This window comes from Plodia interpunctella, chromosome 22 (genome assembly GCF_027563975.2).
Source record: "Plodia interpunctella isolate USDA-ARS_2022_Savannah chromosome 22, ilPloInte3.2, whole genome shotgun sequence".
Lineage (NCBI taxonomy): Eukaryota > Metazoa > Arthropoda > Insecta > Lepidoptera > Pyralidae > Plodia > Plodia interpunctella.
The window spans coordinates 2,298,960-2,314,908 of NC_071315.1; the positions used below are offsets into that span (position 1 = coordinate 2,298,960).

Genomic DNA, 15,949 nt, shown 5'->3' on the forward strand with positions numbered 1-15,949 from the left:
GGTATGAATGGTAGTATGGTATTCATAAGGATCGCATCGATGCTAAATAGTATAGTTTTGTGATAAACACACGCGTAGAACGCACATATTTGCTTATAGGCGTTCTGTGACTCTAAAATAAATTATCTAAGTACTTATTTACTGTTTTGCATAGAACTGAATTGTCACGGGTCGAAATTATGGTAAAAAAATACTTGTGAGACACCAGAAACCTCGGTGCTAGAAAGCACATCATTGCATTTTAATATAATTTAATGTGATTTCGAAAATAATGAGATAAAAACAATCGAGAGTGAATCGAACTCTCTTGGAGATTTTTTCATCACGTTATTTAAAAAAAAAATTAATAAATCAATGTAAAAAAATGGTTTTGCAGCATTTTCCTGTTCAGAATTCGATCTAATACTTGCTAGGCTGGCGACGCCCACGTACTGACCGCCCCTTCAAACCCGACAATTGTATGCAATGCACGTCGTGGTTGAAACATTGAAACGGAAAATATATTTTTTCATGAGAGTAAAGTTTGAGAGAGAGTTTGAGAGTTTAAACTGATTTTAAACGAACTATATTTGTTGCCATTGCAATACGTAATAAATGATCAAGATTGGTTGATAAACACCCAGTGTTGCCAGCCAACAGGAGACAGCGCCCTAAAATCTCTTGGATCATCAAATCACTGTTGTCTTTCGAGGTTTCTGGTGTTTTAAAGTCAACACAATTTAGGTACTAACAATATTTTTTTCGATTCTAATATAATTAATGTCAACAAAAAATGAATACTAGTCATTGAGTGCGTGCCATTTATACAGTCGTAGACATCTTTAATCGCGTTATAGGAACGGTGTAAAAACTAGGTATAAATTATATTAATAAATTATATTTTCTCAAAGAGAGTCGGTTGCTTCTTTGAATTGGTTCAATAAATTTTTGAACCACTTGTTGATGTGTAACATTCTTCTCGAAATATTTATCAATTTAATTTAGGCAGCGTTACGCTATTTTTTAATTATATTTTCTTTAATTCCAACAATTTTTAATAGTTACTGCACTTTAAAATTACTATTAAGTACTTTTAACTTGGAGATATTTTTCATTAAATTTTCAAATGTAACTGGGTATATACTGCTTAAATGGGATTAGAATATTACAAAAAACAAAGTATATTTTAGAAATGATAAAATTTTAAAATTTTATGTCCAGGGAATCGTCAGTAAAACAATATATATCTGGTTATTTAAATGTGTTTCAACAATTGAGAGCTTACAAAGTTACATTTCAGCAGTGGGTACCCAACCAGGGAATTTTTACATACAAGACTGTAGATTAGAAATGAAGATTCGAGACAAAGAATATTATCTAATATTTACTTTATGAAAATATGTACCTAAATTAGTTAATAAATTTTGTTCTATTTTACTATTATGCACGGTGTTCTGACTGAAATTTACTATTCTTCTAAATTTCCTCCCTAGAGAATTCTCGCAGATTTTCAAACGAAATTCTCATGGAAAACGATCTGAAGAAAATTTCTCATTCTTGAAAATTTCGAGAACCGCATGTACCCATACCTCAATACGCTCGCGTCAAGCAAACTAGATAAAGAAAAAAAAAACACAACAGACAACAAGTCCGCTGTGTGACACGTTTTCTTTTGAATTTTTATAATTCTAGAAAACATGTCAATTTTTTCTTCAATGTTTACGTTTATAAACGTCAAGACTTTAATGTCCGTATGTAAGAATTCCAAAGTGTAATGGCGTATATGAACGATTAGATTATAATAAAAACGCTCAAGTAAGAGCTAAATTGTATTGTTAATGTTAGTTAGCTTCGGGATAACATCCTACTAGTTGTAGACAAACGGATCGACACGTAAGGCGAACTTAATTACATTTTGAAATGCAAATAAAATCTTGCTACTCATCTTAACTTTTATTCTTCAATTCCTTAGCGAAAGCTGAATGATGCTGAGCGCCGGCAGAAGTGAAAACTTGAATGTTGTGCATTTTTGACGTCTTACGAACTTTTGATCCCTGACGCGAGTTAAACATTTTTTACCAAAAAGTGCACAACGCCGCAAAAAAGTTTTAACTTAAAAAACATTTAGGTCAATTTATCAATTTATGTACACAAGAAACTTAGCACGGTGGGACGTTGACTAGTAGATGTAACTGGTTGTGACATACAGTTCCGTGCGGGGCGGAGCACAGAACATAAGTAGCCGTGGATAGGTAAGGTTGAATTCCTTTACCTTTGACGTATGGGCAACAGAGTCAGTAATGTTATTATGATATAGGTATATCTTTCCTTGTTTTCTTTGTAGACTAAAATGTCGTTGAGTTAGTATCCCATAACACTAGTTTCGAACTTACTTTGGAGCTAACTCAATCTGTGTTCTTTGCCCCTGTATGTTTGTTTACTTGTAAACCCAGGCAGAAATGAACTAAATGTAAAACAAAAAATAATAACATTAAAATATATTTTATTCCTAAAACATTCTGAATAAATTACATTTACACAATTTGAAGAGACAAAAGTCATACCAATCATATTTCATAAATATTATGCAAAAAGCACAAGCCGTAGAGTGGTTCAAGTGATAACACTTGGTACCCTTTCCCCCGACCCTCTTGCCCCACCCGACCTTATTGATTTTGTATATAAAAGCTGCAACATCACACATTTTAAATATATAAGAGAAATAATGGAAGTTTATTTTCATTACAATTTATTGTTACCTTCGCTCTCCGGGTCTTACATTATGCCGACTAAACACTATCCAAAAAAGGTTTCGACGTACATAGCTGGTATGTCCTAGCTTCAAGTAAAAGCTGTCAAACTAACTACGCAATGTTCATTCTGTATCTGCCAGAGTTCGGCGATAGTGTTTACAAAATAGTATGAGCGCTAAAAGCCGCGTGCTCTATAAAGGGACTGTCCATTCATGTACAGTCAACAACACATCAACATACGCAAATACATTACCACCTCGCCGCTATTACCGCGCCATAGTGGTTTATGGTAACTTGATGTGCTGTTGATTGTACACATGATCACTAGCGGAGGACTCCAAACTATACTTGACATGCTAAGGGTCTGTTTCACCACTTTCTGATAAAATATCATATTGTAATCTGACAGATACACTAACTGCTACATACTGCGTGAAGTTATTAGGCAGTCAGCTCTTTTGAAACACGAGTTTTAATGCAGTCTGATGTTAAGTTTATCAGTAAGCGATGTAACAGGCCCTAAAACAATTATAAATAAATTAATATTGCACTAATTAAGTACTAATTCCAAGCACAGCACTAAAATCGAATAATTAAGTACATTTTTTACTTTTAAAATACATTATTATTTATTATACATCTTAATCTATGCCCCTTATATTCGATGATGAGCAAATAATTTAAACAAGTGGGGCTGATAAAATTATGTTAGAAAAATACTGGTATAATAGTAATACAACTCAAATATGCATAAATAAGGCCTATATCATAAATACTCGCATGCTGAAGTTTTAGCAATGAATATATAGATACCATAAAAATAAGAGATAATTTTTCTATTTTAAAATACTTAAAAACTAACAATGACATTTTTAAATAAATACATATGGACTGTCTAACATTTAGCTATAATTTAATACACAATTATTTTAGATATTTACTGAGATTCTCTTTGTCATAAACACTTACATAATTAAATACTGTCATATATTATCATTAAATAAATTTTCACTATTTAATTTAATCACAAACATATACAGAAAGAAAATACCAACCAATTAACCTAATTTATTGAATTTTTAAAAACCAGAAATATATGTTAAAATCATGGAAAGATCTAAAACAGTGTCGTACATCCGGGGGCAGATTTATCTGACCCCCAAATAGTAGTATAGTTGATTGAGATCATCTGCCCTTAGTGGAAACATTAAATAGAAGAAAAAACTATTGTGTTATGAGAAGAAAAAAAAACATTTCAATGGAGAATTTAAAAGACACGAGGCAATGGGTCGGACACGGAATGTCCGTTTCGTAAATTTTGCACTTTTCAAAATGTGTACCGATTCCAAAAAGCAGGTTAATAAGTCTGTCATTGTTTGACATATCCTCATTATGAGGCAGTTCAAACTTTTTACATATATGTGGTACAGTAATTACAGGTATGATTTTAATGTATATACGCCAAAGCTGTAACCCTTTCCTCCGCAAAAATTGGCACAAAGGTTTAAATAGAAAAGAAACAAAGCCGATCCCGAGGATTGTTTTTATTTTTTTTCTGTGGTGTGCTACAGAAATATATCTGTGAATATTTCAATTAATTCGGTTCATGAGATCAGCCTGGTGACAGGCGGACAAACAGCGTAATCTTAGTAATAGGGTCCCGATTTACCTTTTGGGTAAGGAACCCTAAAAATGGTTGACAACAGCTTTTTGAAATCGGTTCACATTTTGAAAAGTGTTATATAAAAAATATATACCTTTAATACTTACATTCTGGTCTAAACGCAAAAAAAAACACGGAGAAAGTGGCGGGAAAATGGAAGCCCAGCAGTGGGTTGATTTAGGCTGAAAATGATGATTGAAAAACCATGGAGACACAATTTTTGACTCTTATTGCTCGATAGAGATTTATGTTTGATAGCAAAAAGGGCATAGATTAAAAACGCACCGTTACATAGCATCACTTCTGTTATTCTTCTGCGTGAGTTTGCTCAGTGTGCTCAATTGAGGGAAAGATGTCTTGTTCTGTATCGGATTGAGTCGCGACGTCATGTAGATGAAGGGTTCGTATAGAGACGGCCGGTCCATAGAGGTGACTTCAAAATGGCGGATTTTCTCGCGGGCGCACCAGTTCGCGGCTTTGGAGCAGGTATTCTCAAGGCTGTTCGGGTCGTCTGGCCCTGTTCTATTGCCAATTACTAACATTACCACCTGAAAGTGCAACAAGTTGAAACAAGTAATTTAATGAACTCTAAATTTGATTCTGTACTTAAAAAACGAATGAAGTCTTCAGTCATCAAAATAGTTTTGTTTGTCAAAAATTTCATGTATAAACATTATGATTTACTAAGCATGCATTGATTTCACGACAAAGTTTGACATAAATGCAAAATGACGTAAATTCTTCTTAGTTTATGTACAGTCAGTAAAACACCTACAATAACTCAGCTTTAACTCTGGCACTGTGCTGTGTGGTCTTGTTCCTTTGTGATTATAGGTGACTATCAATGTACATTCATTTCTCTGTGATTACAAGTGATGTTATGTGGCCGGTAAGAAAATACTGTGGTGCTACTTCGTTCTTGAAATGGCTATGTGGTCAGTAAGTTAATTTTTTATGTTCTTCTGTAATTATGGCTATATGATGAGACAGTTGTTTAGGATAAGTTGTGGTTAATTTGTCATCATGGTGGGACATAATAATACTGGTTGTGACATACAGATCCGGCAATTATTTTGGTATTTTCTTTCTCTATCTCTAACATAATAAATTATATAAAAATAAAATTACCTCTTTCTTATCCTTATTCCTATCAATATCTTTCTTCAAGTACATGAGCACATCCAATGATTCTGGCTTATTAGTGTCGTACACCATGACAAATCCCTCTGCAAAGCCTATGTAGTGCTTCTGGAGCACTTGGTTAGCGGTCAGTTGCAGTGTTGGAGATTGAGGAGGGCCTGAAATTAAAAACAAGATGGCTTGCTTGATTTCAAGAGGGCCGTTGGTGATTGTGCTGGGTTTTCAGAATTATAGCTAATTTTATAGAGTTATCCTTATATCAGTATCAAATTCCTAATAATGTTTTTGTAGAAAAAAAAATTATTTTAAAGAACAATTTTGCCTCAAATTCATACATCTAAAATTTATTAACTCAAAAATTTTGTAGTACATTGTTTTTTAAAGAGACAAAAGGCAAGTATGTGATTGTTTTAATTGTATCTTCGGAAAAGACAAATGTTTGACATATTTCTGCGCAAAGTCGACGATAAAGTCTCATCAACTTGTAATATTTATGATCATTAGTGTTACAAAAAAGTTTTCGGATAGTAGACATATTTAGAACTTACATTTTCTTCATACAATAACAATGGGCCTTACCTGTAATTGGTGGTTCGAGCCCCGCTGTATCGTAAAAGCAGACCCTCTCCTTACTCCCTCGATCAGTTTCGATATTAGCAACATAAATGTCTTCTATGGTAGGATAAAAGGAAGATTTTCCATTTACGTTTCCATATATTAGCTGCTCCAGGATAGCTGTTTTTCCAACTCCCTTCATACCGCATATCACAACTTTACTCGTTTTGCCCATGATTTATACAAAATTAAGACAATGTAGGTAATGATTAAAATATCACTTGGAAATTTCATAAGAGTCCTGCGTTATTTAAAATATTTTTGTCTCTTCGTGCTTTGAAGTAATATGATCATTTTTTGTTACATTTTGTGGCTCAAATTATTACCAGAAAACAATATATTTATAACATTATAATAAAAGAAAACTTTCAAGAGATCCAAAACAGAACCTCTCTTTCCCGTTTTGTTGACCTTTTTTTAATATTTAATTTCTTAAGTTGACAAAATTTTGACGTTGACATTGATGTCGAAATTGTCTAATTCCTTTTTCATACCTTTTGAAAAACTAAACTAAACGCAACATTACGTTCAGAAACCGAGGAAGGGAAAATGTCACATAGTGTACATGTACACGATGTAGACATTTTTTCTTCTTCGGTTATCTATACATCTATCTACGCGGCGCAATAAATCGATGCGATAGCAAGGGTCTCAAGGTTGCAGATTATAAAATAGAATAGAAAGAGACATAATATTTATTTTTTTTATTACATTCTTTGCTTGTATATTGCAGTTGCAGCACTTGCATGCAGCTAGCGCCTGTTTTTTGACTTTGACAGCTTAATACTTGATATAATAACATTTGGCGACTGACACCATGGCTACCACAATTTCAGACTCCGAAATAACCAAAAGTGATAAATATTCAATACTTTTGCCCACTTACAATGAGAAGGAGAACTTACCGATCATTATATGGCTTATCGTTAAATACTTGGACAATTGGTAAGTCTGTACCAGCAAAAATTTTCAGAAAAGTGTCAGGCAATAAATTTGCTTGTGGCCTACTATATCTACGTTTTTCTACTTGATTCTAGTGTTTATGATTACGAAATTATTATAATCGACGATGGGAGTCCAGATGGAACCCTGGATGTTGCAAAGCAGCTGCAAAAGCTGTACGGGTCTTCTAAAATTGTGCTACGGCCGAGAGAAAAAAAACTTGGTTTAGGGACCGCATACATTCACGGCATAAAGCATGCAACCGGCAACTTTATTATCATAATGGACGCCGATTTAAGTCACCACGTAAGTACATTTGTTTTAGCAATTTTTTTCTTAGCACTTCTTAGTTGATTACAGTTACAGGGACCAACTCTGTTTGAATGAGTTTCTTTCGGCATTTCTTCTCAGCAGTGGTCGTTCCGAAATGCTAGTAGTTTGTAGCTTAGTATCATTTAATTTAGATTATGACGTGAAAAAGTGCCTGTGAAGGCCTAATTTCTGAATAAATGATTTGATTTTGATTTTGATTTTGACAGAAAACCATAATAAAGTAGGTAATATAAAATATGAAGAACTCAGTATTTAAAGGGACCAACCATCCTGAAATTGTAGCTGTAGTCTCATTTCGCGAAATTTTTATATTATCTAGTCACGGAAGCATCAAAGCAAGCAAGCTTATCATCTTTTGCTTAGGACATTTTCAGTCAAAATATTCTTATTTAATAGGTAGTAGTCTGTATATTTTTTTGCTAAATGGAAACAGTTAACATACTATGCCCCGCTGCATGAGTGAGAAAAAGGTGAAGTAGATTCTAGATACCTATATTTTTATTTTATTACTCCTCCTGACTAACATCCTGTCCAAACATTGTCTAGGCATTGTAAAGTTATATGTATATGATAAAGTTAAAACTAGAAGCTCGGCTTGCGCAACTTAACATACCTACCTAGATATACCCTACCTTCAGTTAACAATGTCCATGGTAAAAGAATGTGGGAGTATTTTCTGCCATCTATGTTGAATGAATACCCTAACAATATTTGTGAGGAAATAATTAATTTAGAAACCAGTACAACCAAATGTAAATGAATGCTTAAGAACTATATATTAACTGAGTAAATATGTAACGAGTAGTGACTCGCCTTACCATGTATAAACCTATATAGGTTTTGTTGGTGTATTTTTGTAGTGCTTGTATTTTACATATAAAAATATTGTAACATAAATCAAGAAATAAAAAAACATGCAAAATCAAACCATAACACGAACATTTATCTAAGCCAAATTTTATCAAAATCGGGCCAGGTAATTTTTGAGTTTATTCATTACAAAAATACAAATCCTTTCTCTTTATAATATTAGTACTTATGAATTTATAATTTCAGCCAGATTATCAATGTTTCAGCCAAAATTCATTCCCAAATTCATAGAACTGCAAAGGAAACATGACTATGACTTGGTGTCGGGGACCCGGTACCAAGACGGAGGCGGTGTTCACGGCTGGGACTTCAAGAGGAAGCTGATATCCCGTGGTGCCAACTTCGTCACACAAATGCTTTTGAGGCCAGGGGTATCGGATCTCACTGGCTCTTTTAGGTAAATATGTAATACTAATTGTGCTCCAGGGCTTCGCCTCCGTGGGAATTTCGTTATTATCTGTCATTACAGTTTATATTCTACCTGTGTATCAAATTTCATAACAATATATCTAGTAGATTTAGTGTGAAAGACTAACAAACATACATAAATATTATTATTATAAAGAGGTAAGTGTTTGTGAGTTTGTATGTTTGAGGCGGGTAATCTCCGAAACTACCAAACCAACTTTAAAAATTCTTTCACCATTAGAAAGGTACATCATCCAAAATTGTTATAGGCTATATTTTATCCCTAAAATTCCCACGGGCGAGAAGCTCTAGGCAACATCTAGTGATTTATAATATTAGGATTAATAGCACAATATTGGCAAAGCCTCTACATGTTGGACACATGTCTCTATGCAAGCCTCAGGACCGCCAACCTGTCAATTATGTGACTATGTAATATTAAATAGTCCTTATTTGCCTCAGTCAGTTACAGCATAATTATCATTACATAGTATAAAACAAAGTCGCTCCCCGCTGTCTGTCCTTATGTATGCTTAATCTTTAAAACTACACAACAGATTTTGATGAGGGTTTTTTTATACATAGATTGATTCAAAACGAAGGTTTACTTGTATAATTTACTAGATGTTGCCCATGGCTTCGCTCCCGTGGGAATTTTGAGATAAAATATAGCATATAGCAATCTTGGATAATGTACCTATCTAATGGTGAAAGAATTTTAGAAATTGGTTTGGTAGTTTCAGAGATTACCCGCCTCAAACATAATAATAGTATAGATATTGGTTTTATCCAAGCGAAACCGGGACGGGCTGCTAGTAGTACATATACACATACACTCTTTATATTTTTCTTGCTATTTAAGTCCCATATTATTGATATTATTCTCATTTTCAGGTTGTACAAAAAGGATGTACTTCAGAAATTGATCGATAGCTGTGTGTCCAAAGGCTACGTGTTTCAAATGGAAATGATTATTAGGTGAATTAGCAGTTATTCCAATGTATTGAGGGTTATGCACTGTTGGTACTTTGCTTCAGATTGTGCTAAATTCATTTTAACATATTAGGTACCTGTAATGTAATATGTATGATAATAAATAAATAAATAAATATTACTCGACTAGTTCACGCCAAGGGGTTCAACCCCAGCAGTGGGGGCACGTTTGAATTGCTGTTGATGGTGATGAATTGTCAATGTTCTGACAACTAGGGATGCCGACGACTGTGTGAATTAGACGAAAACGTAGGAAAAATAACCGCTAAGGAAGAAACGTGGAAAACGCTCGGACGTGAGAGACTCCTAGTTATTAGCAAAATGTATTCATTTCCACCTCAATCTAATGAACGGAGCATTATAGTTACACATATAATGCCTTGATAGCTGATAGGCAACAAGAGCATTCCCAAAGGGTGTTTACGTTAGGCGGCCAGTCATACAACCAACATTTAAAGGTTTATTTTTTACGCGTACTTAAAATGAAACTAGGAACACTTGATGAAACAAATGATCTAAGACAAAAGTTAATTGTATGGTGAAAATAATATGCCGTACTATATAACCACTCCATATCCGTGGATAATGTACGAAGCGACTCACAGCCTAGTCAAAAGCATTCTCAAGGAGGGTTGACCTTAGACAAGCGGCGGCTGTAATGGCGGATGTATTATTTCAGGGCCCGGCAACTAGAGTACACCATTGGAGAAGTGCCAATAACATTTGTGGACCGAGTCTACGGGGAGTCCAAGTTGGGAGGCTCCGAGATCGTACAGTTTGCAAAAGCCCTCCTCTACCTGTTTGCGACTACATGAAGCTTTAAAACATCTTAGTGTTGTTAATACATATAAGTACATTCCTAAATTTTTAATAAATTTTATACAATCCAATACATAAATAAAATAAAATAAAATATAATTAAGAAAATGAAGTTTTTTTTAAAAAAAATTGAATCGAAACTGACGAATTAACGAAAATGACGAATCAGGGAAAATGACTAAAATGACTAGTGAAAGAAAGAAAATGCTTTATTCGGCAAAAAAAAAACATAGTTACAATTTTACATTTGTTATACATGTACCAAGCATCCCAGCTCAGCTTTGTGCCGTGACTGAAAGCCACAGCGTGGACTTTCAGCTAGTGATAACCAACGATCGATAGAAAATACAAATTAAATTCAAATGTTATAAATGTAAAATTACATACCTATACAGATTTTGTTAATCCCGAGCGCGCACTAGCGCTACCGTATTATTTTTATCAATTTCATTTAAATATAAGCAGAATTTAAACATCTGGCTCGGAGATTATGCTTCCCTTGACAAAGGACTGCATTAAAAAGTATTGTAGTTTTATATTGGACACATTTGCCACAATCTATTAAACGGAAAACGGTGGTCACTAAAGTCGGTTTAGTGAATTGTGACAATAAATTGTACAATAGGAACCTCCGACGACCTCGGTGGCGCAGTGGTAAAGTTCTTGCCACTGAACCCAAAGGTCCCGGGTTCGATCCCCGGTCGGGTCATGATGGAAAATGATCTTTTTCTGATTGGCCTGGGTCTTAGATGTTTATCTATATATGTATTTGTTATACAATATAGTATTGTTGAGTTAGTATCCCATAACACATAAATCATGAACTTTGGGGCTAGCTCAACCTGTGTGATTTGTACTAATATATTTATTTATAGAAACTACTTATTAAGTCCTTCATATAGTGCAGCATAATTTGTCCACGCTAGATTTTAAAAATTTGCTTTTATTGAAAAGAAATTGATAAAAATATGATATTAGTAGCGCAAGTGTGCGCTCGGTGCACTCAATTACAAAATAAAGTAGACACAGACATATAAAAGTCCCGTCCTGAATGAAAAAATAAATCACGACAATTTGAGAACCACCATTTTTGAAGTCTGTTAAAAATTTCTATTGCTTTATGTTAAAACTCTTAGAACAAACGTTATTGTTATCATGTCAGCTTTTCCTGCCAGAGGTAATCCTGTTTCATATGTACACGAAACACGTAAATAATAAAACGCAGTACATTATATTTGCGCAGGTGGTACTAAGATAAATTGATAAATATGATGCATATATTTGCATAAATTTAGTAACAAAAGAATAATGCTCCTATCTCTTTTTAATTTTACTTTAATTTACTTTATTATATTTTATTTTACTTTAAAAAAATATCTAGGTATTCTAAATAATGTTTTTGTAGTTAACGTTTCAAGTTTCAGCGACTGTAGCTAACGTTTAAAGTGACATTTCAGTCATGGTGGTCACAACCAAACTAGTGCAGTGTCAAACTAGTGGTTGTGGACGTTTGACAAAGACCATAGCGACTGCAACGTCACGCTAACCTTGGCTACAAAAACTAAACCTCTGCTATTATATTTATACCTTGGAATTATTCCATGATTTACATACTAAATTAAGTTGTTTTAATAATAGATGACAGTTAGAAGTGAACAATCTGTCAATGTAAAAAAAAAACTAAAATTTAAATAAAGCTATCAATTAATATCAGTCACGTAACTTCACATAGTAAATTGATATAGACGCATCAGCTGCAAAAAATTATTATTATTCAAAAAATTAATCAAATTTAAAAACGTATTCATTAAAAACCAAATGAAAAACTAGTACAATTTCAATATAAAACAATGTTATTCTTATACCAAAAACCAATATTGATTCAGTTGTACACACTCAGAATTCAAGCCATTTATACACAGCCACTGCGATGGAAAACATGTTGAAATTAGCCCTAATAATTTACATTTTTAGTTTTGTTACCGGAGCCATATTTAATTTAACAGACCTCTCGTATTCAGATGAGAATAACATTGAGCAATCCGCCAAGAATGAAATAAAAAATGTAGAAAGTAATGGGAACCATATATTGGTGTTGGAGTTGAATGATGAAGGATTGGATCTGAAGACTTTGAGGACTGCCAATGAAAAGGAAGGGGTGGTTTTTGATCGGGTGGTTGGACCTATGATTGAGGCGTGAGTATAATACTAACTAATATTATAAATGCGAAAGTAAATTTGTTGTCTCTTCATCCTCAACCAATACTCTTGAAATTTTGCATAGGTACATGTAGTTTGAAGCATGGAAAAGGAAATAGGGTAGGTATCTTTAATCCCGGAAAATTAACCCGGGCGAAGCCGCGGTCAAAAGCTAGTTATGAGTATAATTATAATATCCTCAAACAGAGTATGTCATGAAAGTGAAGAAACAAATAAGTTTCCTGTTTGCTGGCAACACTGGGTGTTTATCAACCAATCTTGACCATTCTATCTGGCTATTTGGAATGGCAAAAAAGGTAGTTCGTTAAAAATCAGTTTCTTCACTTTTTTTAGAGATTAGTATTATTATTTCGCACGCGTGGTCCAAGCTACCGGAGCTGTACATCATTCATTCAGAGTTTTTTCTTATGGATATATTTAAATAAGTTGGGTGCAAGTTAGATGTAACTACCTTTTAGCAAAATTTTATATATTTTTAATACATTAGGAAGTAGGCACGGCGTCTGAAACATCGTGAGAAACGTTAGCTACGACAACTAAGACGAGTAAGTAAATAATTTGATCAAAGCTCGGAAAAAAAATGTATGGAAACTCGATGCAATCACCTTAAGCAGGTGGTAGTAACAAGAAGGAAAGATTATTTATTATACATATACGAGTAATATGTTATTTTCCCCCCGCTGCGTCTTCTAATCTTAAATAATATACATATTTAAAGGTAATGAAATAGTTCTTATCTCAATGTGATAAGGAACAAAATTGTATATTTTAACATTAGTATACATTTGATTCAATGACCTACAGCTTAGAGAATCTCCTTTCACTTTAGATTAGTATCATTAACATTGTATTTAACTACTTTAGCGCTATCTGCATACCTTCGATAGCTCAGTTGGTAGAGCGGTGGACTGTAGTTGGCATAGAATTGAAATCCATAGGTCGCTGGTTCAAATCCGGCTCGAAGGATTCTTTTTTAAAATTCTGACAAATCGGATGTTGACATTTATCTTTATTTTAATTGGTACATGGATTCGTTTGTGAAGCGGGATTGGACACACTGTGGGATATAGTAGATGGAACGAAAGACGGAAGTAATACTTACGAATTTATTTGAATAAAATAAATTTTACTAGTTATTCAGAATACGAGTATAGAAATGAAAAAGTTTGAATGTGTGTTAGTACGTTTATTACTCAGCCACAAATTTTACTAGACTATCTGAAATAGATCCTTAGGGTACTTTTTATCCTTAAATACGAGCGTACACCTATTTAAAAAAATGTATTTTTTTTTTTAATATTTCATTTATAAACTTTTTAGCTACAAATACCGACCAGCTCGCCTCTCGAAGCCTGTGGAAACTATGGAGGCGGAACAAGAGAGTAGAGAAGTCAAGGATAGGAGAAACAAGAAGATAAAACAAGAAATTATGAGGCTCATCAACAAATTCGCGTAAGAATATGAATTCATCGCTTTATCGCAAATAATAATTATGTACCTATGTCACTCCTGAAGGTTTCGTCTAACTCTGTGAGAAATGTTATCAAAATTAGCCCAGTAATTTTTGACTTTTCATTACAAATAAAAAACAAACATACAAACATTTTGTTTTTATAATATTAGTAGTATGGATTAAGTTAAAAGCATGTGTGACATGTATAACAATCCATATTATAATACATCATTTTCCCTAGTGTCTCCTTTCATAATGAATAACTTCAACTATGTTACAGGATGTCAATCTCTACAGATCCTGATGTGTTCCTAGTAGATTCTGCATCTATAGAAGATACTGGCCCATCTCTTATTGTAAGTCATAGATGTAGAATGCTAGCTTTGCCTATTATTACAAAATCTGGCTATATAGTTTCGTGTGTACGTGACTGCTTGCCAGTTTAATTCAGCCTTCGCAAAAACACATTTATTATTACACTAGACGTTGCCCAGGGCTTCGCTCCCGGGGAGTTTTTAGATAAAATATAGCCTATAGCAATCTTGGATAACCTATCTTTCTAATGGTAAAAGAATTTATGAAATCGGTTCGGTAGAGTCGGAGATTGCCTGCCTCAAAAATACAAACTCACAAACGCTTACCTCTTTATAATAATAGTATAGATAGGTGCATTGTGTACAGTCTGTCAAAAAAATAAAGATGGCACTGTCTCCTGTTTGATGGCAACACTGGGTGTTTATCAATCAATCTTAAAAAAATGTGCTAGCTCGTTAAAATCAGTTTTCCTTCTCATTCTTGACAAGAGTGTAAGGTCGACTGCAAGACCATACATACTTTTTTATTTATGGTGTTTTCCAGCCGACCTTACATTTAAATATTGTACAGTACAAGTGTTAGCAATAGTGCTCGATGAAAGATTTCCTAATGGAGTCGGCCATGCCAATATTCTAGTGCCGGCTCCACACTGTCGTCGAACAGTTTGCCAAACTTTGGCGTTTTCGATAATGTGATTTTCGTGATGGCGTGTGCGGAAAATAAAAGCACTCATATTATCTACGCAATGTTCTATACTAACTCTTAATGACATTGTGGAGTTGGCACAATAACGCAAATCCTGGGCTCGGACATTTAACGGCTGAAGTAACAACCGTGAAAACACTCAGATTTTGAAAAGCTTCTCTATTCCAGCTATTCATAAAAGGCCCCTACACATCGCTCTTAGTAAGCAGCGACCGCAAAGAGTGGCACTTTTTCATCCCCCCCCCGTCTCCGCTCCCCGCGTGGCTGTACTTCCAGAGGGAACCGCTAGATGGCGCTGTCAACATACCCGATGACGTCAGAGACCAATTGTTCGTCAAGATGCTGCATTTGTTGCGAATATTTTTGGCATTTCCTATCTAAAATTTTACTTTTCAAGGCTTGTTTTACCACATTTTGATACACAATATAGCTTAATTTACTTTTTTCATTTACCTTTAGTGTGAAACTTTGTTTTTACTCAAATAAAGAAAAAAAAAATTAATTTGACAGAAAATTTATCTAGCCGTCAGTTTTAACTGCAAGATAAATTTTCCCGAAGTTATTTGCCAGTTAGCCATATTCAACACAATTTTTAACGCTCGATCTGTTCGACACGTTATATACGCTTTCAGCTACTTAATCAGCAAGCGGGGAAACAGGCCGTAAAGTTGTAGATATTAATCCTTGACACGTTCCAAGACAATATCTACGCATCTCGAATTTTTTTTACGCCGTATGTTA

General features: G+C 34.1%; 3 protein-coding genes and 1 non-coding gene across 5 annotated transcripts; 3 read left to right on the plus strand and 1 right to left on the minus strand.

The window, feature by feature from the left end:
* Positions 1-3,334: 3,334 nt before the first annotated feature.
* On the minus strand, positions 3,335-6,558 carry kappaB-Ras. 2 transcript variants are annotated; one of them, XM_053762053.2, is made up of 4 exons: positions 6,115-6,464; positions 5,524-5,693; positions 4,681-4,943; positions 4,445-4,577 (listed from the first exon to the last, which is right to left on the minus strand). In XM_053762053.2, exons 1-3 carry the CDS (start codon positions 6,323-6,325, stop codon positions 4,683-4,685), a joined length of 642 nt encoding a protein of 213 aa, XP_053618028.1. In that variant the 5' UTR covers positions 6,326-6,464; the 3' UTR covers positions 4,445-4,577; positions 4,681-4,682. The 2 variants fall into 2 exon arrangements, with proteins under 2 accessions (XP_064292751.1, XP_053618028.1); XM_064436681.1 differs by having other exon boundaries at positions 3,335-4,943; positions 6,115-6,558.
* A 320-nt stretch (positions 6,559-6,878) lies between these two features.
* Positions 6,879-10,623, plus strand: Dpm1 (Dolichyl-phosphate mannosyltransferase subunit 1). Its single transcript, XM_053762050.2, has 5 exons — positions 6,879-7,095; positions 7,188-7,398; positions 8,502-8,692; positions 9,598-9,681; positions 10,376-10,623. Exons 1-5 carry the CDS (start codon positions 6,968-6,970, stop codon positions 10,509-10,511), a joined length of 750 nt encoding a protein of 249 aa, XP_053618025.1. The 5' UTR covers positions 6,879-6,967; the 3' UTR covers positions 10,512-10,623.
* A 1,782-nt stretch (positions 10,624-12,405) lies between these two features.
* Positions 12,406-15,660, plus strand: LOC128679665 (uncharacterized). The gene is made up of 4 exons (XM_053762051.2): positions 12,406-12,711; positions 14,056-14,187; positions 14,469-14,544; positions 15,377-15,660. Exons 1-4 carry the CDS (start codon positions 12,446-12,448, stop codon positions 15,587-15,589), a joined length of 687 nt encoding a protein of 228 aa, XP_053618026.1. The 5' UTR covers positions 12,406-12,445; the 3' UTR covers positions 15,590-15,660.
* On the plus strand, positions 13,613-13,701 carry TRNAY-GUA (transfer RNA tyrosine (anticodon GUA)). Its single transcript is given in 2 exon segments — positions 13,613-13,649; positions 13,666-13,701. It is a non-coding gene; the product is annotated as a tRNA-Tyr (tRNA).
* Positions 15,661-15,949: the final 289 nt, after the last annotated feature.

Coding starts and splice junctions, on each gene's coding strand:
- kappaB-Ras (XM_064436681.1), bottom strand. CDS start 6,325: ATGGGCAAAACGAGTAAAGTTGTGATATGCGGTATGAAGGGAGTTGGA. Junction 5,694..6,114: donor GCTCGAACCACCAATTACAG/GTAAGGCCCATT, acceptor TTTTAATTTCAG/GCCCTCCTCAATCTCCAACA. Junction 4,944..5,523: donor GGAATAAGGATAAGAAAGAG/GTAATTTTATTT, acceptor TTGCACTTTCAG/GTGGTAATGTTAGTAATTGG.
- Dpm1 (XM_053762050.2), top strand. CDS start 6,968: ATGGCTACCACAATTTCAGACTCCGAAATAACCAAAAGTGATAAATAT. Junction 7,096..7,187: donor GTTAAATACTTGGACAATTG/GTAAGTCTGTAC, acceptor ACTTGATTCTAG/TGTTTATGATTACGAAATTA. Junction 9,682..10,375: donor CAAATGGAAATGATTATTAG/GTGAATTAGCAG, acceptor GTATTATTTCAG/GGCCCGGCAACTAGAGTACA.
- LOC128679665 (XM_053762051.2), top strand. CDS start 12,446: ATGGAAAACATGTTGAAATTAGCCCTAATAATTTACATTTTTAGTTTT. Junction 12,712..14,055: donor GTTGGACCTATGATTGAGGC/GTGAGTATAATA, acceptor TAAACTTTTTAG/CTACAAATACCGACCAGCTC. Junction 14,188..14,468: donor AGGCTCATCAACAAATTCGC/GTAAGAATATGA, acceptor ACTATGTTACAG/GATGTCAATCTCTACAGATC.